At 42.8% G+C, this 20,763-nt stretch overlaps 2 protein-coding genes and 1 pseudogene across 4 annotated transcripts; 1 reads left to right on the top strand and 2 right to left on the bottom strand.

Moving 5' to 3' along the window:
* The first annotated feature begins 917 nt into the window (after positions 1 to 917).
* Positions 918 to 4,041, top strand: si:dkey-29h14.10 (uncharacterized). Of its 2 annotated transcripts, XM_062400149.1 has the most exons (5): positions 918 to 1,053; positions 1,888 to 2,037; positions 2,242 to 2,280; positions 2,762 to 2,908; positions 3,061 to 4,041. In XM_062400149.1, exons 1-5 carry the CDS (start codon positions 1,029 to 1,031, stop codon positions 3,270 to 3,272), a joined length of 573 nt encoding a protein of 190 aa, XP_062256133.1. In that variant the 5' UTR covers positions 918 to 1,028; the 3' UTR covers positions 3,273 to 4,041. The 2 variants fall into 2 exon arrangements, with proteins under 2 accessions (XP_062256133.1, XP_062256132.1); XM_062400148.1 differs by lacking the exon at positions 918 to 1,053 and having other exon boundaries at positions 1,817 to 2,037.
* On the bottom strand, positions 3,999 to 8,595 carry iqcg (IQ motif containing G). 2 transcript variants are annotated; one of them, XM_062400146.1, is made up of 10 exons: positions 8,514 to 8,595; positions 8,024 to 8,153; positions 7,454 to 7,488; positions 7,257 to 7,379; positions 6,822 to 6,906; positions 6,480 to 6,653; positions 6,163 to 6,237; positions 4,452 to 4,583; positions 4,253 to 4,342; positions 3,999 to 4,138 (listed from the first exon to the last, which is right to left on the bottom strand). In XM_062400146.1, exons 2-10 carry the CDS (start codon positions 8,150 to 8,152, stop codon positions 4,028 to 4,030), a joined length of 954 nt encoding a protein of 317 aa, XP_062256130.1. In that variant the 5' UTR covers position 8,153; positions 8,514 to 8,595; the 3' UTR covers positions 3,999 to 4,027. The 2 variants fall into 2 exon arrangements, with proteins under 2 accessions (XP_062256130.1, XP_062256131.1); XM_062400147.1 differs by having other exon boundaries at positions 7,454 to 7,485.
* A 6,285-nt stretch (positions 8,596 to 14,880) lies between these two features.
* On the bottom strand, positions 14,881 to 18,356 carry LOC133964687 (uncharacterized; annotated as a pseudogene).
* Positions 18,357 to 20,763: the final 2,407 nt, after the last annotated feature.

Raw genomic sequence — 20,763 nt, 5'->3', positions numbered from 1 at the left:
CACTATTGCATTGTATTGTAATTATGTGTGATTCAGCTGTTGTATGTAAAAAAGTCAAAAACACTTTGCAGAGAATATTTAATCTTTTACTTTAGTAAACATTTGACAGGACTATATGTAGTATGTCTACAAAATACTATTACTTTTTTATACTTTAAACTTGTATAAAATACTTTAAACCATCTGACCTTATAAAAAAAGAAACTAATCCTGTTAATAGACATTTCACTTAATTAAGCCTCACATCTCAGTTTTGTATTTTATCATGACAGAGTGATTAATGCACGCAAACAAATCAATTGAAAAATAAGAAGTATTTGGGGATTTTTATGTTTGTTTCAAGAAAGCATAAAGGAGGAGTTGTCAGTTTGTTTTGTGTTATTTCTCAAAGATTGTACAGACCCTCATTTATGTGGTTTAATAACTAGTTCTTGTTTTTATCTGGTTTGGAGAAAACTCAAAGAGGTGTACAGAATACTGTTGTGTTTTCGTAGTCGGACAGACTGAGAGTTTTTTTTTCTAATTTTGGAAAAACATCTCTTTTATTCTAGCTGCAGTACCTCTCCAATACAAAATGCTGTTTACAAAATATGTTCTGTTCACCTTAATATTATTGTTGTCTTTGTTATCACAAATATACATTAATGTTTCCATACTCAAAACTGACCCCCGTGGAGTTTATTTCTTTGTTTTGCCACCAGAATAATTCCTCAAAACTATGTCTTTAAAGGTTTGACTACAGACTATAGACACTAAGTCACAAGAAAGCTCAATCAATCAATTTGAGGAACTGAATAAATGTGTGTCGAAACTCTGTTGTTATTTATAATAATTGTGCAGCAGGGCCATGTACCAAACGCATCATGCAAGTATAAGGAAATAATATCTAATGGAAACCCCGAGGTGAAGTGCGCATGCGTGCTGCTGTCAGGGATTTCCCTGACAGCTCGAGTAGTTTATATGTGTGAGACAGTGAGGGATGGTATCTGTGTAACACTGACCGGCACTCTGACAGCAGCTGTACAGGAATGAAACAAAGAGCACTGCAAACAGGTGAGTTTATTTAAAGTTTCCTGACGGGTAAACGCTGTCTGTAAGTGTCTCTTCGGTTTATAGAGTTGTGATATGCGCCACCACAGCAGGAGAGGTGCTGACCACATAGTGCGTTATTGTGGTGTCAGATATAAGATATACTAGAATAATATTTACGGAGAAAATTCAAATGAAAACTCGAAAAGGGCATCGACATAATCACTTACTGAGCAATAAAGACTATTTTACAATGGGTTTCAAATGGTATATTTGTATGTTAACTAGTCAAATGCTACGTCACCACATACTACACGTCCACCTCTCACCGAACAATACACCAACACAGACGTTTGCATGGTTAACTTGCAAGAACTTGAAATGTTTAATCGGCGTGTCAGACCTGACCCCCTTTCTTTGCTCTTCATGCAAAAGGTGTTGCATTGTCTTTTCAACCCACACCGAAGTCTCAAGACGACTTCACTAGCCAGGAAGTAGCTTCTGAGGTGCGCGTGAATGCAGCAAGTGAATGCAGCACCCATATATCTATATGGCAGCACCTACAGTTTATTTTCCTGCTGTGAGTCAACATATCTGCTGTGAAAAAAAGTCTGTTCATGTAAAGAATACACAGCTCAAACATATCATTAGGCGGACTTTTATCAGAGCTTATAACAAAGCTTAAACAATCCTACTCCTATTTCCGTATTTTGCTAGTTGTGGTGTAAAAAGTCCCCCACCTTGAGCTGCTGCAGCCACTAAAACAAAATTCCTGTGACCTCTTCAGCTCTGTAGCAGTAGATGTTAATGCGATGATGACTCCCCCTTATTCTTCTTCTTCTCGTCCTCTACTGCAAGTGATGCCTGTTAAAGCCTTCAACATGCAGAGAGTGGTCCAGGTGGTCCAGCTGGTGCAGATGGCGGCGCAGAAGAGCTGCAGAAGAGCCTGTGAGCTCTTCTGCTTCCAGTTAGACACTATGCTGTGTGAGAATGTCAACTGCTGCCCTGGTATGACATTAATTTCATAATTATTTCAGTGCTTTGTTTGCTGCCGTGTCTTGGTCCATATTCTGTGTCTGTACTTCTGTGGAGTGTCAAATGTGCACTGGTATTCCAGCACTGCCTGTTAGGCAAGAAGCATGTAGCCCTAAAAAGATAATTTATCATTAAGTAAAATGTAACATCACATAACATCACTTTCTGTTTTTAAAGCTCAAAACCATCAGCAGAATGAGGATAAAACTACACAAGGTAAACTCTGCTTTTTCATGTTAGATTCTGTTAAAAATGTCATGGTCTTTAATCAGTGAAAACTTATTTCTTTTGGTCTTATTTTCATAGACTTATTTAGCCTCATAGCACAGCCTTAGGGAACATTTGTAGTTTTTCCTTACTGAAGATTAAGGACAGAGGATGTCACACCTTGTAAAGTTATGTTATGAGATAAACTGTGAACTGTGAACCCATGCTAATTGGTTGATTTCACCAAGTTTAAACTTATGTATGTGAATTTTTGATTACTGAAACATTCAGCATCTAAAGCAGCAGATTGGTAAACTAGTGATGAAAGTTAAATGACCTCTCATTGCGTTTGTTGAATGAGGAACCCCATCTACGCAGGAACTTCTTGGTAGTGACACATTTCTGCTATTACATCACTTTGGAACCACAACTTCCAATTCTTATATTTTCCCCTCCTCCTCTTTCTCTCCCTCAACTTCTGCTAAATCAGTGGCACTCCCAAGTCCGCCCTCAACCATCCTGATTGTAAACATTAGCAACTCAACCCTGATCGACTGCGTCATAGGTAACGACACCTATAAAACTGGTGTGGCAGAAAGTCAGCCTTTAATGCAGGAACCTGACCTCCACATGCATGGTGGGTAACTCGTATATCTAACAGCATATTTCTAGAAACCTAAAAAACACACTTGAGCTGTATTTTATACTATGCTATTTGTTGTATTCGTTTTTTTGTAGTAGTAACACATCACACCTCTCCAGCTGTTCTCATTTGTCCCCATGTTACAGATCAGAGTTGCAGCTGCAACCATGGAGAGCAGGGGACAGAGCACACTTCTCCTTTACCTGCTCCTCTCCCTCACTGTCCTGTTTCCCCAGAGGAGCCTGGCATCAACATCCACAGCTCCCACCTCAACTGTGTCATCATCGGAGACAACAACTACATGCATGCTGAGCAGATCCACCGGTGTGATGCTTTGACAGAGAATACTCACAGTTAAGATGCTGGAACCAGAGCATTTTCAGCCCTTTTTGATGAACAAAATAACATTTGAAAAACTTTGTCATGTATTGTTTACATATTTTCTGTTAAATAGAGGAATGGATTAACCAACAGACAGTTGTAACACTCTTTACATTACATTTCCATTTAGAGTGACATCAGTATAAGGATCCAGCACGACGTCTTTGCTCTGGTTTAGATGTGACTTGAAAGAGTCAAAGCAGGTGTCCAGATGTCCTGTTTTGTAATATCAGATATTCTGCTCCTCTGTCAGACACAAGGACATTAAGCTGATAGCAGTTGGAAATTTCACTTCTTTATTTCCCACATAGTTCTAATGAGTCATATATTTGTGACCTAATGAACTTAATGTATTTTATAATGTGTCACTGCATTGATAAATAGTATTGAAATACTGTGACTAAATCCTTATCATATCATGATAAAGGTGTTGACAATAAAATGTATGACCTATGGTCATTAACAGTAGACTACTTAGTAGTTTTTTTTTGTTTTGATTTCTTGCATTTTCAAGTTTGATATTATTTATGTAATAAAAAGTATTTGATCTTGCTCAGGTTATACTTTAACAAAAAGTCTGTTCTTAGGACTGTGAATCAATATGCTACCATTGTGCCTGTTGATACTTTCATATACAGTAATGATGATATGATGTTGATATGTTCTAGTGTACCACTGAATGTTTTTATTTGTTACAGGTTTGAAATGAGCAAAAATAAATGTTTAATAAAACTATTTCTTAGTTTTTCCTTCTTTGTTCTTCCTGCCTTTCTTGCCTTTCTCTGCTTTTTTAAAACTGCCAAGGCCTCTGCGGACCATGCAGCCTTTCCACCAGGCCTGCAGCTGCAGGGTCAAAGGTCACAGAACAGGGATCAGTACAATAAACACACTGGACAGAAGGACCTCATAGACCAGTATAGTGAGGGTCCAGGATCTGAGATCTGAGAGTGTATTTACCTTAGTAGCAGCTTTGTCCTCTGCCTCCTGTTGGAGCAGTTTCTCCTGCTCCAGCCTGTCCTCCATCACCAACTCCTCCATCTCCCTGAACTGAACACAAATTAGGATCTAATTAGTGATAATCATCCACTGCAGTGAGTGTCCTGTTGAGCATCTGCAGCTCTTCACTGTGTCGGGTTGGGCTCAAGGAGCTGCTCACCCTCCTCCTCATCTCTGACAGTTTGTCCAAGTTCACTGTTCTTTTGCGGCACACGTTGTTCAGCTGCCCCTGCTTGTCCTGCAGCATCAGCTCTGTGCGCTGCTGCAGCTGCTGCAGCTGCTGCTGCAAACTCTGATCAACAAGAACCACACCAACATTAGACTCTGCTGCAGCACTAGATACATATTAACAACAGTAAGAGAGACAGCATCTTAAGCAAAACATGACTTAAACAACATAAGAACTTGAAGTTCTTCTAAAGCCCTATGAGATGAATTGTAATTTGTGAATATGGGCTATAAAATTTAATTGATTGATTGATAAACAACAGGAGAAGCATGGAAACCATGAGGGGCCAGTTTGTGACCCTTTCATCCCGTATATAAGTAAGAGTAAGAGTTCCTGCTTCGAATTCCAAGTTGACTTGCGAGTCAGTTTGCATGTTCTCCACGTGTCTGTGTGGGTGGTCTCTGGGTACTCCGGCTTCCTCCCACAGACCAGAGACATGCAGACTGGGGTTAGATATTTGAAGACTCTAAATTTGTCTTAACCGCACGTAACTCTTTAACTCTTTAACTGTATATATTGTTGTTTTTTTATATTGTTATATTGTTCGCTATTGTTGTTGTTTTTAATTTGTTGTTTGTAAAGTGCACAAACCTCACCAAGGGAATTTCCTGTATGTGCAAATATACATGGCAATAAAAAGAATTCTGATTCTGATTCTTCTGGTTAAGGTGTGAGAGTGAATGGTTGTTTTTCTCTGTATATTGTGATACCCTGTCTATCTATGCAGAATGTACCCCACCTCTCTTTTTTTTTAAGACGCATTTATTAGTCCCAAACACATGCACAGACATGCAAAGGCACACTCATGCAGGTAGGGAAATGTTATCTCTGCTTTTGACCCATCTGCTGCAGGACACACAGAGCAGTGAGCGAACATGTACGGCGCTCGGGGAGCAGATGTTGGGGGAGTAAGGGGCCTTGCGCAGGGGCAATAGACAGGGTAGGGAGACTCTTGGATTTTTGGACAGATCAATCCAGGTTCGTCATTTGTTTTCTCTCCATGGAGAGGAACCAGAGACCTTCTCTGCCCATAGTCCAAGTTTCTGCCACTAGACCACCGCCTCGCCCAAAGTTGTCACTCGGACTCAAAGATAAAGTGATTCATTTTCAGTTGTCAAAGTTTAAATTTACCTTTATATGAAACTGGAAAAAGGTTTGTGTAGAAATTTGTACACAGAACCTGTCCTTGTTGGGTTGGCATACATCCGCAGTTCAGTTTTCCTCAGTTATATATTTTTTTGTAAATTTTTCCATACTGTGTAAGTTTAAGGGCAGAAGATGTCGCACCTTGTTAAGCCCTATGAGACAAATTGTGATTTGTGAATACGAGCTGAACAAATAAAATGGATTGATTGACTGATTGACACAAAAAGCTGCAGAAATCCACCTTTGTAATGAATGCTTATGTCATCAGTGAAACTGTTTGTGTAGCTGTGTAGCTAGTACAGTGACCTCTACTGGCACTGAGGTGATTTATGCAGGATTCAGATAAACCACAGCCTCTGAGAAGACGGCACTGGGTTGAGGCATGTATAAGAATTTCTCCCAGACGTCACAGCTTCAAACAAATTTGAACTGCAGCGAAGCTTATGACTGAGCAGCATTTACACAGTACACAATAATCTGATGTGAGTAGAATTACCTGGTTTTGACGTTGCTGGTAATTGTTTAACCTCTCGTGAACTCTCATATCCTCCCTCTGCTGTTTCTGCAGCATCTTTGAAAGAAGGGAATAACTGCTAAAATGGCATGAACATTTGAATTAAAATTTGTTACTGCATACAGGTAAGAAAAAAATGTTTAGACCTTGCTAAGAGAGGTACAGTATATATCCTCTGATCTAAAAATGGAGCTAAACAGGAAGATAACATTTCAATTTGAAAGCACAACTATGGTTGTTTGTGGGTATAGGTGTTGTGAACCCAGGCTGCAATGGAACAGGTGGACAACTGGCCCCACCTCCAGCTGCTCCTTCAGCTGCTCCTCCAGCATCTTCTCAGCCTTGATCTTCCTCTTCTGTGCCTGTTGGAGCTGCAGCTCAGCGTCTTTCTCCACAATCTCCCTCCAGTTAGCAGCCTGTAATGACTGTTCATCCAGCTGACGCCTGAGGCCTGCGCTGTTTCGGCACAAGTCCTGAGGTGGGGGGTAATGAAAGTTCTGGACACACTGGACTTTCAACAACTTGCAAACTAATAGGTTTAATTCTGTCCTCAAATAAATAATCAATTTGCTTATATTAATAGCTGTAGCAGCCATTCAGGCAGACTGCTTTGGATCTTGGATCTGCTCCAAATTTCTCACCTCATTTTTCTCTATTTTCTGTTGGAGCTCCTTTTGTTGTCTCTGTAGAGTTAGTTTTTTATGCTCCAGCTCCCTCTTTCCCTCTCTTGGTGGAGAGACACACATTATGATACAACACAGACTTCTTCCGTCATGATATTATGAGAATAAAGCCTGTCTCGCACCTCAGAATAGACAGTTTCTAAATCTATGATGTTTCTTTCCTTTAAATGTCCCTAAAAGCTCTTTTGTACATCATGCACCATTTAATCCAAAAGTTAAATATGGAACTTAATCCCACATCAAAGTTTGTTGAATGTCAATTAACTGTGTTTTGTGGATGTAATGTGATGCTAAATGTAAGTATCCTTTTTGTTGCTTATTTGTATTTTATATTGCAAATGCAGCTGCAAGAAATGCAAGAAACATCTGATATGTGTGTTATTATAAATAAACCTTCGCATTTTCTCAGCCTTCTTCCTCTGCTCTTCTTCGTCTACCACCTGAAGCACAGATGTGTAACTATGCCACTCCTCCAGCTCTGACTGCATCTTGAAAGTGTGCTGCTTGATGTATTGACTGCAGAGAGAGACAAAGAGAAATTAGACAAAAAAAACAGTTTGTGCGTTATAATTTTTTTCTGCACCACTCACCAGTCCCTCCTCAGCTTGGTCAGCTTGGCTATCTCCTTACACACACACACACACACAGTAAAACTATTAAGGTCCCTTAAATATTAATTTAATGTGTGTTTATAATTTTGGATTCATAGCTCTGGGTTTGGATTTACTTGTTACTGTTACTGTTACTTTTTTAGCCTCTTTGGATTGCCTGTTCATTCATGTTCCTTCTCCCTGTTTTCATTACCCTGCTAATGAGGTTAGGTTCTCCTCGCTGTCCATAGGGAGTTGGTTTGTTTGTTATCAATATTATGGAAAAACTACACAACCGATTTAAACAAATCTGGTATATTTTGGAACGGTTTTCTAAAAGTCTATGCAAATGTGCTTGACCTGTTGGACATTGGCAGAGCAAAGAGCTCTACTGGGTGTCATTCTAATTATTGGTTGTTCCCAAGTGTTTCCCTTTGATTCCATTGCTGAGTTTAACATGTTTAATTCTTTAGGTTTTGGATGCTCTTGCCATTTTCATATGCCTTGGGACAGATGTTTGACAGATGTTCTTGTGGAGAGTGAACATGACATCCACACATTGAAGCTCACCTGTGCAGCTCCAGTGCCTTGCACCCTGCTGATCTGCACTGTCAAAATGTGTCCCAGTATGTCAAGCTGGTCTGAGCAGTCCTCCAGCACAGCTGCCACTCTCAGGCTCTGCATCTTGGACAAAGACATCCTGCACACGATGACAGAGATGTTAATCATAGTATCCACTATGTTTCACGCATTGGATTTACAAAGACACCGTGTCCATCAATGTCAAGCAACTTAGATGAGTTGCTGCAAACCAAAATAGGATAATATGATGATTCAATGTCACATTAATATCCTGAACTGACCATAACATGTCGAACAAGTCTTTTGTTTATCACAAAGTCTGTACTTTCATCGATCAACGAGTTAACGTCACATGATGTTTATAACAACAGTGTGGCTAACTAGTAGCTAACAGCTCACTGTAGCATGATGCAAACTTAACATCTCATTCACAGTAAAACACTATATCAGCACTAACAGATACAAACCAGTCACTTACTTCACTTCAATCCGGAGCAGGCCCTCTCACACTGGGTTAAACCACCTCTGTTAATCCTTAACAAGAAACTGTTCGGTTTGCCAGTTCACATGTTGCTATGGTTACATCCCAGCGCACTAGATTGAAAGGCTGTTTCCTGTCCAGCTGTTCGTTCCCATTTATTCATTTACATCAGACATATGAAATGTGTCACACAGTCACCTACACAATTATTTTTTATTTCTTCTTGGATCAAGTGTTAAAATTAAATGTAAAACAAATTAAAGTTGTAAAACGAGGCTTACCTTCTTTTGGCAGTAGGTGGTGCTATCACTTTAACTACAATCACATATTTTAGATCCGTTAAGGTCAAAAACACTTGTTTTCTGATAAATCGTTCACCATTGCAACAGTCTAAGACCTTAAAGGAATACATGTCAACTGACACTGTGACATTAAAGCAAACTGACAACAATGAAGTCTCTGCTTATTGATTCCTATGAACTTCTCTTTATACAAAGGCTGGGTGGAGTTAACAGTCACAAACAAGGTTTATTCTTTCAACTTAACATATTCAGAGTAATCACCTGAACAACTATATTCAACAGTGTAGTAAATCGAGGAAAAGACCATGATGGCACAAGAAATGAATGACCAACAGCTGCTACATTTTACATTTTAGAGAAAACAACTGAAGGTGAATGAATGAGTGCTGAGTAGAACAGGAGACGGTAAGGAATATGTTAATAGACACAAGAGTTATTGAAATGCAGGAATCTGACACATTACTTTTAGGAGCCCAGTGAGGAACTGGCGACAATGAAATATGAGAAATGATGACACTATAATTCTAGAAGCAAGAATCAGAACTCAGAAAGCAGAAAGAAAATCTGCTAAATCAAATCTGGAGCTCTGTGCTGACCTCAATATCCATCTCTACGAAACATAGAAGACTCTGCTTAGATTACACACGGACTGGGGAAAATAACAACCAAGCAAAACATTATAATGTAAAAACAAATGCAAAACAAAATAAACATACTTTTCCTTATGTGTCTGGTCCATCACTGAGTAAGCACAATGACTTAATGTGGGTTCACAAACATTAGAAAAAGTAACAAAACACTTCAAATAGAGCTGGGCGATATGGAAAAACATCTTATCACAATATTTAGTTATGTCGATAAACATATCTTGATATAAATCATCGGAAAAAAATAATTTCTTGCACATTTGTGTTTATGTACAATGTTTTTCCTATGTACAAACGTTTTTCCTTATGCACTTAACTGATTTTATTTGCTCATTCAATCATCCTGTGCCACTTCCCTTCACTCACCTTATTCAAACTAGTACAGTGAATAGGTGTATATAATGTACATAATCCGAATTTCACAACTTAACTTTTTATTTCTTTATTCACTTTTCTACCTGATTCTGGCCCCCTGCTGCTGTAACAACTGAATTGCCCTGCTGTGCGAATCTATAAAGGCTTATCTTATCTTATCTCAAATCACCTGCACTGCACTTCAGGGCATCTGTGGGAAGAACTTCTGTCTGCAGGAGTGTGCGAGTTCGGATCACTTTAACCCTCCTGGCTGTGCGCATCACGTTAAGACTCGTGTTGTGTAGAAGCCTTAAACATGTTTCTCATAAACTCGAAAGCGAATAAAAAAAAAAGTAAATGTCAGTCCTGTACGTGTTCTTCTTACTTCTTATCAGTGCTGGTGTTTGTTGCTACAGTGTAAAGTGAGCGCAGGTGAGAGGAGGAGTGAGGAGGGATTGGCAAAAATACATCAAAATGTAGTTTGATACAAAATACCCCTCTGTCACACCCCGCCTCGGGTGAAGGTAATGTAACCTTAAAAAGACTGGACTTTCAAACCCAAAGATGGCAAGGCACACAGTTGCAAATTGGTTTATAACAACATTTATTCTCCCAAAGTGTCAAAATAAGTGCACAACATACATAGGAGGCCAAAACCCAAACATCTGCAAATAGTCAAATAAAAACATATTCAAAACCAATTCCACAATCAAATAATCAATAATCAAATATTCTCTATAATAAATCAAAGCATATTCAAAATCAAATACTGGTACTTCAAATAATCAATGTCAATAAATCAAATAATCCATTAGCAAAATAAATGCAAATTAAACTCAATTACAACATAATAGAATAATCACCTCAGTAGATATTCCGTGGAGAGCTGAGCTGAGCTGAGCTGAGCTGAGCACCCTGCACAACACCGACAACCTCCTCCGGCAACAGCATGCCGCAGACTGTCAGAAGGACAGCAGCTCACCCTTTATATACCCCATGGCCCCTCCCACTAGACAGGCCCAATCAACAGGGGGATTATAATACTGAGCATTTTGCCAACCAACCATGAATACACTCATCAAAAAATACAGCATGCATGTTAATGTTACTTTCATTTAGCAGATTAGTGATTTTCACTAGTACATTTAAAATTGTCACTCATTAATGTCCAATGTCAAGGTCCAGTGTCCCCCTTTGACACAAGGGAAAATGGTTTGGCCCAAACATGGCCAATCAGTCCAATCAGTTGCAGCAGGTATTTCCTGACACCATATTTAAAGCCCTCAGCCCCACCCTGACTCTTTTAGTCTGCAGTACAGAGCCGTGGTGAGCGGGTAAGATTGTTTGTGAGTGTTTGAACAAAGAGAATGTATGCTTGAGGGCCTTGCCGCTCACACCATCCATCAATGCGCGCCGCCGACAGGCAGCCAAACAGGGACAGTGGTCTAAACTGTCACACCCTCAAATAAATGTATTAAAATTAAATACAAAATACAGTTTTCTGGATTTTTTGTTTTCTCACAATTTGGTATAGCAGAGCATTCAGGTTTGGGCTATATAATGTACACAAAGCTCTGGAGAACCCCACAAAAAGGAAGAACAGTCACAGAATGTCAGTGTAACTATGCAAAGCTATTCAAAGACAACAACTTGATTGATTATGTATATACATTTTTTTTTTTTTAATGGGACTTAACAGCCCATAAACTTTGGCTTTGTATCAACAAGGAAACATTTATCACACAATAGCATCACACATTAGGCCTATGTATACTATAAAATATACAAAATATAGAATTAAACTCAGTTTTACACAGGTAAAGAGCCTAAATAAATTACTGTACATCAAGTTTTTTTTGGTGTTTCAGGTGTAAACAGCGGTGCAGGCAAATCCATTACAATTGAAGTAACTGGCAAAAAAAAAAGGGAAAAAATGTTAAGTTCCTCATTACTGCTGCTATGGTGTCACCAAGTATCTGTAAGCCCCGTAAAACTTTTTAGACTACATGTGCTCTGATATCTTCCTCTATTGCCGCATTGAAATCTGCACATAAGCTCTCGCACCCGATGGGCGTATGGAGTGCGTGTAAGCATCGCTACTTCTGCAAGCAGACTTTTGTGCAAAAAATATCGTGTAAATGACATTTCAAGTCGAATTTGAATGTCCGTTGACTCAAACACTTCACCCACACCTCCATCAGCACAATGGTGAGCAAATAATGAGTGAACTTTCAATTTTCAGGAAACGATCTTTTTAAATTTAAAGATAAAAAATTGCTATCAAATTAGTCTGTTTGCTCCCTAACCAGAGATTTACTGGCCCGTAAAACAACCTTAATGGCATAAACCAAAGTTGTCTTATCAGACATGTCTTCAGAGAGTTGTCCTCCCTCATAAAGAAAGTTAGACTTCTGACATATGTGGCCTTTCTTTGTGCAAGCACGTCAGTTGTCTGAAAGATACAAAATAAAAATATCACATGGACTGAAAATTAAATCAGTCTTTCATTTATGCACAACTTATGTTTATTTGTTTTCCAGAGCAATTTTTATAAAGACAACAGCATTGGTGTTTGATGCAAAGATATTCAACAACTACATGAACCATGGTTTTCCCCATTGTAAACCTGGGCAACATATTTTTTTTGATATTACTAACCATCATATTCCACAGGAAACGTAAGGATAATGTTCAGTCACAGCACGAAGTGTAAAAAAATATATATTCTGTTGCTTGCTTAAACACCTGTATATTAAAGCATTGTTAACCAAATATATGATGTATGAACATAGGGGGAACCGTGCATTAATCTCCTACTTACATTTCCTTGTCATCAAATATGTCCAGAAGGGCCCTGAGGCCTTTTCCAAGTGCTTCGCGTGATCTGGATAGCTTTATCAACTGTGATGGGTCCAATGATGAGAACATTTCCCAGTTCCATATTAAATATGGTTGCTGCGGTGGTCAAGACAGACATTCTGATCATATTCTCTGCACACATCACATGACTAAGAGATCAAAATGCATACAAATCGGAGATCAATTTAACTATTTCAATTTTAAAACAATTAGAAAACTTTCACATAAACTTAAGCAATTAATTTTATCAAGTAGTAATACCACCCTAGCTTTAACAAAGTAGACATTAAAAGATGACATTTACCCTGGCATGCATATATAAAGACCATGACTCAATTAACATAAAAAGCTTCCATTATTTAACCTTCATCGTTCACTATTTGTAACGCAAGAAATAATGTTTTGATAATAACATATAACTTACACAAAAGCCTTATTGCAGCCCTCTCCTCAAACTTGACAACATTTAGGGGGGGAGGGGTTCATTAAATAAAAAAATACATTATAATAATTCAAATTAAAATCATATTCATACATGTACAAGCTTTTTGTGTTTTATCACAAGGACAAGTACTTGTAGAACAACACATGCACACAGGTTGATGTTAACTTTACCGTCTGGAAGTGGCATCGCTTCAACTAGCACAGCAGTTTGCAACTAAATGTTAGCATGCTAATCAAAACAGCTAGCACTGCAATCGTCGTCAACAAGTTGTGCGTGTGCATGGAAAGTACAACCTTTAAAACACTCAACAATGCGCACACTCCTTTGATAAGATAATAACGTAACACGTGGGTAGTTTCTTAACTTTAGCACGGTGAGGTAGCTAACAGGTAGCTAACACAGGTAGCTTCTATGGATAGCTTCTACAAGTCACTATGGGATACGCCCCTCGCGCGTATTCACAGAAGCAATTCCAATTCGCCAGCCCTGATAGGCTGGCAGTCGTGACGTCCGCGTCAAGGTGCCGCACCTTAAATACGGTGGACGCGGCATCACACGTCATTCAAAACAAGCACACCTCTTCTCGCTTCACCCCAGTAGCAAGAAGGGCGGTCTGGTGAGACATCTCACTCATGCTACTCAGAGAACCGGGGTTACGAAAGTAACCTAAAGTTCTCTTTCTTAGCATTCGTTTCGATGTCTCACTATGGGATATGGAGACTCCCGTATTGCCAGACAAGCTTATCTCGGTGACTGACCACCAGCCCCCCCCCCCTCACTTAAAAGTGAGATTCACATTGGAGCCCACGCTCAAGACAGCGTGGGTCAGGCCAGGGGATGTGACATCAAACCTGTAGTACCTCGCAAATGTGAGGGGAGAAGACCAGCTTGCTGCAGCGCAGATGTCTTGGATAGAGACTCCCTTGAACAGGGCCCAAGAGGTCGCAAAACCTCTAGTAGAATGTGCCCATAAACCAGTCAGAACCTGAAGGCCTGAGCTGGAGTAGGCCAATGCAATGGCATCCACTATCCAGTGAGAGAGTCTTTGTTTGGTGACAGGTTTGCCCCAGTGGGGCTTAGCCCAGGACACAAACAACTAAATCCCCTTTTCTAAAGCTCCTTGTCCTTTCCACATATTTGTGTAAGGCACGGACAGGGCACAGCATGTGTAACCGCTGCTGTTCTGCAGAACCATAGGGAGGTGGCTGAAAAGCTGACAGTTCCACTGGGGAGCATGGTTTAACAACCTTTGGAACAAATGCAGGATTCGGTCTCAGCGTCACCCCAAGGTTACCCGGGGTGAACCGCATACATGCTGGATGTACAGATAAAGCGTGAATATCACTTACACGTTTAGCTGTAGCCAAAGCCAATAACAGAGCCACCTTCAAGGATAACGTTTTCATGTCCACGTTATCCAATGGTTCAAAAGGATGACTAGAGAGGGCTCCAAGCACCACTGCTAGATCCCATGATGGTGACATAGTCTTAGAGATGGGCAGCAACCTCCGTGCACCCTTCATAAAACGACAAACCAGGGGGTGTTGGCCCACCGGTTTTCCATCAAATCCAACATGGCAAGCTGCCAAGTAAATTTGACAGTAGAAAATGCCCTCTTTTGATCAATCAAGTCCTGCAGGAGGGACAGGACTGTACCAACTGGACATTGAAAAGGGATTTCCTGTGCCATAGCACACCAATCCTCAAACAACCTCCACTTACAGTCATAAAGAGACCTAGTGGATGATGCTCTGGCATTCTGAATTGTGTTAACAATATTCTGTGATAATCCAGTCAGGCTCAGATTAAACCACTCAGGGGCCAAGCCCACAGGGCGAGGCGCTCCGGATGAGGGTGAAATATCTGTCCGCGCGCCTGGGAGAGCAGGTCCCTGCGCAGCGGGAGAGGCCTGGGTGACCGTGGAGGAGCTGTCTCACTTCCGCCAGCCAGTGCATGGACGGCCAGTGAGGAGCGATCAAAATTAGTGACAGACGATTCTCCCGCACCCTGAGCAGTGTCGGGGGAATCAGAGCCAGAGGTGGTAAAGCGGGACGCGCGGCCACTCGGGAGCGAACGCATCCAGCCCCAGCGGTGCGCTCTGGTCGTGCAGGGAGAAGAACAGTGGGCACTGTGTGTTCCCCCTCGACGCAAACAGATCCACTGTTGCACGGCTGAAATGTGACCAAATCTGAGCTACTACAGCCGGGTGAAGTTTCCACTCCACGTAGAGAGGATTTCCCCTGGACAAAAGGTCCACACCAACAGTCTGAATTCCGGGAACGTGGGTCGCTCTCACTGAGAGGAGATGCTCATCGCCCCATAATATCAGTCTGCGTGCAAAAGTGTGTAACTGTAGAGAACGTAGACCCCCCTGACGATTGATATACGCCACCGTGGTCGTATTGTCCGTCCTCACTAACACATGATGTCCCCGGAGGAACGGCAGAAAATGTTTCAGCGTCAGAAACACTGCCATCAACTCCAGATAATTTATATGGGCATATTTGATATCCGTGCTCCACATCCCATTCGCGGATCTGCCCTCGAACACACCGCCCCAGCCTGACAGGCTGGCGTCCGTTGTGACCAGTTTTCTGGCAGATATTGTGCCCATGCGCACCCCCGCTGTCAACATAGACGGGAGTTGCCATGGTAGCAGCGCGAGGGCGCAGGACGCGCAAGCCGTTACACTGCGGCGTCTGTGGCGCACAGGATCCAGTCTGAGAGAAGCCATCCAGCGCTGAAAATCTCTCATGTACAGCCTGCCCAGCCTCACCACCAATATTGTTGAGGCCATCAGTCCCAATAACCTGAGGCACAGTCCGTACGTGACCCGACGTGTTATGGCAAAATGAGAGAGAGTGGACCTGAAAGTGTGCACTCTCTCGGCTGACAGGCGAGCCGTGTAGGTCAGTGAATTTAACGTGAGACCCAGAAAGGCAATTTCCTGTCGCGGCGTTAACACACTCTTTTCCCTGTTCACCACAAAACCGAGATCGGCCAGGTGTGTCAGTACAATGCTCGTGTGCGCCGCGGCCTCTTGCTCTGAGCGCGCCAGCGTATACCCCGCTCCCTGAGGGGAGCTATAGCGGCGTTGACACATTTCACAAACACCCTCGGGCTCAGTGACAGGCCAAATGGGAGTACCAGGTACTCGTACACTGTGTCCTGAAAAGCGAACCTCAGATACTTCCTGTGCGGAGGATAAATGGGAATGTGAAAATACGCGTCTTTCAGATCGATTGATGTGAACCAGTCCCCCGGTCGGATCAAAGGTATCAGCGTTGAGTGTGTCAGCATGCGAAACTTGTATCTCCTGAGATACGAGTTCAAAATGTGAGGGTCCAGAATGGGACGTAATGAGGTCCCCCCTTTCTTTGGGACCAGGAAATACCTTGAATAGAAACCCACCAGTCCCTGCCTGTGTGGCACTATTCGTATGGCTCTTTTGTTTAATAGAGCTGATATTTCTTCCCGTAACACCCGGGCCGACTCTCCCTGCGCACGGGAAACGATGAGGCCGGGAAAACTGGGGGCATTGTTGCGAATTGAAGCCTGTAGCCTTTGGCCAGTGTTCTCAATACCCATTCTGACGCTGTGCATGCTTTCCAACTCTCTAGCCTCAAAGTTAGGGGGGAGTGAAGCTCTGTCTGACACAGACGATCTTTGGGGGCCAGTACCAGCTGCGCACTTCCGAGTATCACTGCGCGTGCGCGGTCTGATAGGATCGGAGCGAGCGGAACGGGATGTTTCACCACAGGTGGGACGCTGCTTCCCCCTTGAGGTGTTATGGGGAACAACAGTGTGCTCTGCACCTCTGTGTTTCGTTGGTTTTGTTTTTGTGTTTTTATGATTTTGCAACCCTGCGCCCTCGGCTGTGAGCCTGGATACGTCAGTGGAAAACTTTTTATTAACACAAACTCTGTGTGCATGCTTGTGAGACATTGATGCGGCGTTGAACAATCCCACATCTAAAACATGTATCTTCGCCTCTTTACTGGGACGCACAAACTGAGCTCTGGGCCCACACGTCGCCAAGAGGGATGGGTGGCACTGGGTAATTTCTCCCCTAACACACAGGATAGCTGGGCTGCCAGTGAACAGGGAACGGGTGGCAGCTCCGCTCGCGGTGAGGTTGACCGCTAAGTCGCCTTCTTCTTCCGCCTGGCCTGCTGACTGGGTGTCGGGCCCAGTTGAGCAGCCTGGGTTGACGGGGAATAGAAGGGCTTTCTCGGCCAAGCGGGCTTCGTTTCCGGGGGGCCGTTGGTGTTCGCACCCGGTTGAGCCCTGGGGCGCTTCGGGATGCAGAAAGCAGGAGCGGGGCTCCTAGAGGCAACCTGAGCGAAAGTCTGCCGGGGGGGCGGAGGCGCCGCGGCAGGTGTTTTCCTCGGAGGGCAGAGCTGTAGCGCCTCATCCTCCTTTTTCTTCGCCTGGCATGTCCAGGATGTCCTCCTTTTCTCTATCGGACAGATTGGTCAGATTCAGCCATCTCGTCCTCTCTTGTAACACCAACATCGACATGCACTTCCCTGCTGCCTGTACAGCGCATCGCTGGACGCGTAGGCAGATATCCACGATTGTGGGGATCTCGTCCCACGCGGGAACTTTCGGGCTCCGCTTGGTAAGCTGACAACATGGAGGTGACGTTGAGAGCCCTCACCGTCAAAGCTGCTGCTTTATAAGCTCGCTCAGTCATGGCAGATTGGAAGCGATCGGCTTTCGTGGGAAGTGTGGGGGCCCTGGATGAGGCAGCTGACAGCCGTGGATGAAGGTGTGCTGCCACCAGGGGCTCCATGGGAGGCATGCGGGCCATGGCATGCTTATCCATCCCCTCAATATCCAAGGAAGACGCACCTTGAAGGTTGGTTTTGCTGGAGTAAGGGTACTGCTTTCATGAGGCGGTAACTTCCTCCAGGAGTTCCGGGAACACCGGGAGAAGTTGTCTCGCAGCCCTCTTTGCTTGGGGTAATTTCTTCCCCTCGTAGCGGGACCTTGGGGCCTCCGCCACGGCCGCGGGCCATGGAATCTTCAGTCTCTCTGTGGCGCGTTTACACACATCGTGCATATCGCCACTGGGCTGGAGCGTAATTGTCCCAACCGAGCCCTTTGCAGGGCTTGGAGAGCTGAGAGCCTGTGAAGGTGGGACAAAGCAGGATTAATAATCCTCGTCGTCACCGTCCGACACCAGACAATCCCCGCCGTCGAACTCATCCTCCTCCTCATAATCCAACATGAGGGGTGGCTCCGTTAGCGGGTCAAGCAAATCCAGCGTGGAGCCCCATTGCCGAATCTCTATTTACGGGAGCGTTCTCCTCGTCCACACCGGGTTGGGGTTCCTCGGTATTGGCACTGGAAATGGGCGATGGGCATCGCCTGGTTGCGAGGTGGAAGGAAGCTTTGCAGCTTGATCCATTTAGCTTGGTGTGCTAAAGGGGAGTGAATTATCTGGGATGATAGTCGCTGTTGGCTAGCTCCAGTGGCAGGCAGTGTGGTAACCGCAGGCTCCCGGTGCCGTTTAGCTATTCAAATAGAAGCAACTACCTATGGTGAAGGCAGTCGGATCGGCGTTTATTCCACTAGCGTCCGGCGATGGAGGTGTTAGCTCCGGTCTGTGGACAGCAGCTAGTTAGCATCAACGGCGATTAGAAAAATGCTTGTTTGTGAAGCGAGAAGAGGTGTTTGAATGACGTGTGATGCCGCGTCCACCGTATTTAAGGTGCGGCACCTTGACGCGGACGTCACGACTGCCAGCCTATCAGGGCGGGCGAATTGGAATAGGTGCTTCTGTGAATACGCGCGAGGGGCGTATCCCATAGTGAGACATCGAAACGAATGCTAAGAAAGAGAACTGGTTCACGTGAGCGGGAGGAGATCGAGGCGGAGCGCCAACAGCACAGGGACCTGTGTGGACATGCCCGGTCTGGCTGACGCGCGAGTGTTTGAAAATGTGCATGCGCGGAGACACTGACTAGGTTGTGACTTCCCGTCACGCAAGTGCACTCCTAAACACACTTTAACTAAGAAATATGAACATATGCCCCCCTCCCCACACACACGTCATTTTATATCTAAATATACAGAACCTCCGTATGTGTGTTAGGACATATGATAATATGATTATATATATATATATATAATAATATAAATATAAACATGTCTTGCTTGTTTTGTAGAGCACTTTGTGACTTTGGTTTTGAAAGGTGCTATTTAAATTAAGGTATATATATATATTCTTGCTCAGTGAACTTAGTTACAACAAGAGATGGTTAATCACAGTTTTTTTTATCTTCGCTTTTCTGTGGCGTGTGATCTCCCATCTTTCCTGGACTTAAGTTTCCTCAGCTGAGAAAGCAAAGAAGTCATCTTCCTCATCATCTTGGAGGTTGGAGGAAGCCGTTTCACTCTTTGCCACCAGGCCAAGATCTTCAGCTGAGTCGAGCATAAGTGAATTTGTCTCTAACCCTAACCCTATCTGTTTTTTGATTTGTGGAGAAACTATTTTGAGTATTTTAAATAAAAAATTACCTCACTCTAAAGTATTTTGTTACAAATTACATAAGAACATAACTACCCCTCAAGTAGTTAAACTACAGGTCTATTAGAAGAATTTAGATAAACCATTAATATTATAAGAAGAGAATTTCCCTCTCAAACAGAGAAACTGTCTCTGTTTACACCTTAATCCTAATATAGCTTTAAAACCCAAAGCAAAGAATTAAATAATTTCAACATGCATCAGTAGACATTCAATTATCTGAAATAGTTTTAATAAAATGTGCACTTGTCAAAGTTTAGGTGTGCTATGTCTTGAAAAATTGCTGTGCATATGTACTAACTTTCTGGAGGCCAAGTTTGAATTACGAAATGTGAGAATGGATTGAAAAAAATGTTGGGGGGCGCCAACATTGCCAAGGACGGCCCTGTGTGTGTGTGTTTGTGTGTGTGTGTGCTTGTGTGTATTTGTGTGTGTTTGTGTGTTTGTGGGTTTGTGTGTTTGTGTGTGTGTGTTTGTGTGTGTTTGTGTGTGTGTGTGTGTGTGTGAGTGTGTGTGTGTGTGCGTGTGTGTGTGATGTTGGGGAGTTGTGCTAGCTCAGGAGGTCAGGCTGCATGCCGACTCTTGGCACTGGATTCAACGGCTTTATCTACTCGTCTCCGAGGAGGGAGAGACCCTTGACTCCGAACAAAGTGTGGAAGGGATCCATCTGCAGAGAGGAGGACGCTTGATGAGAAAAAAGGGACGATGTCTTTGGATGATTTTACAGAATGTAAGAAAAGATTGTGACAGAGATTTGAAAGATGCAAAAAAATGATGTTGTGCAAAATGGAGGCAGAAAGAAGAGATTTAATTTAAGCGATGACAACTAAATAAAAGATTTGATATGAAATCTTGTACTTAAGAACTTCCTGGTTTCACATGGATGAATGTGAAGGTTTGCTGTTCTATGTTGGTTAACTGAATACAGTTCGACACAAAGTTGAATGTAAAATAAAATTCCTCCTATATTTATATACGCGACAAATATAGCAACATTTTCTGGTGATATTGGAGACTTTCTGGTGTTTTGGAGACTGACGTGAAAGCACGTATAGTTCTGCAGTTACTGTCTTCAACGAGCAGCGGGTGCTGCTGTGAGTCCCTC

Source organism: Platichthys flesus, chromosome 11, assembly GCF_949316205.1.
Source record: "Platichthys flesus chromosome 11, fPlaFle2.1, whole genome shotgun sequence".
NCBI lineage: Eukaryota > Metazoa > Chordata > Actinopteri > Pleuronectiformes > Pleuronectidae > Platichthys > Platichthys flesus.
The sequence above is the reverse complement of the archived record's forward strand: the minus strand, read 5'-3'. Positions and strand labels throughout refer to the sequence as shown.

Bases quoted from the DNA above. Each gene is read 5' to 3' on its own strand.
- si:dkey-29h14.10 (XM_062400148.1), top strand. From the start codon at position 1,842: ATGATGACTCCCCCTTATTCTTCTTCTTCTCGTCCTCTACTGCAAGTG. The intron at 2,281-2,761 runs GTAAACTCTGCT...CTGCTAAATCAG, and splicing joins TGAGGATAAAACTACACAAG to TGGCACTCCCAAGTCCGCCC. The intron at 2,909-3,060 runs GTGGGTAACTCG...CCCATGTTACAG, and splicing joins ACCTGACCTCCACATGCATG to ATCAGAGTTGCAGCTGCAAC.
- iqcg (XM_062400146.1), bottom strand. From the start codon at position 8,152: ATGTCTTTGTCCAAGATGCAGAGCCTGAGAGTGGCAGCTGTGCTGGAG. The intron at 7,380-7,453 runs GTGAGTGGTGCA...CTCTCTCTGCAG, and splicing joins ACCAAGCTGAGGAGGGACTG to TCAATACATCAAGCAGCACA. The intron at 6,907-7,256 runs GTTTATTTATAA...CTCTCCACCAAG, and splicing joins AAGGCTGAGAAAATGCGAAG to AGAGGGAAAGAGGGAGCTGG.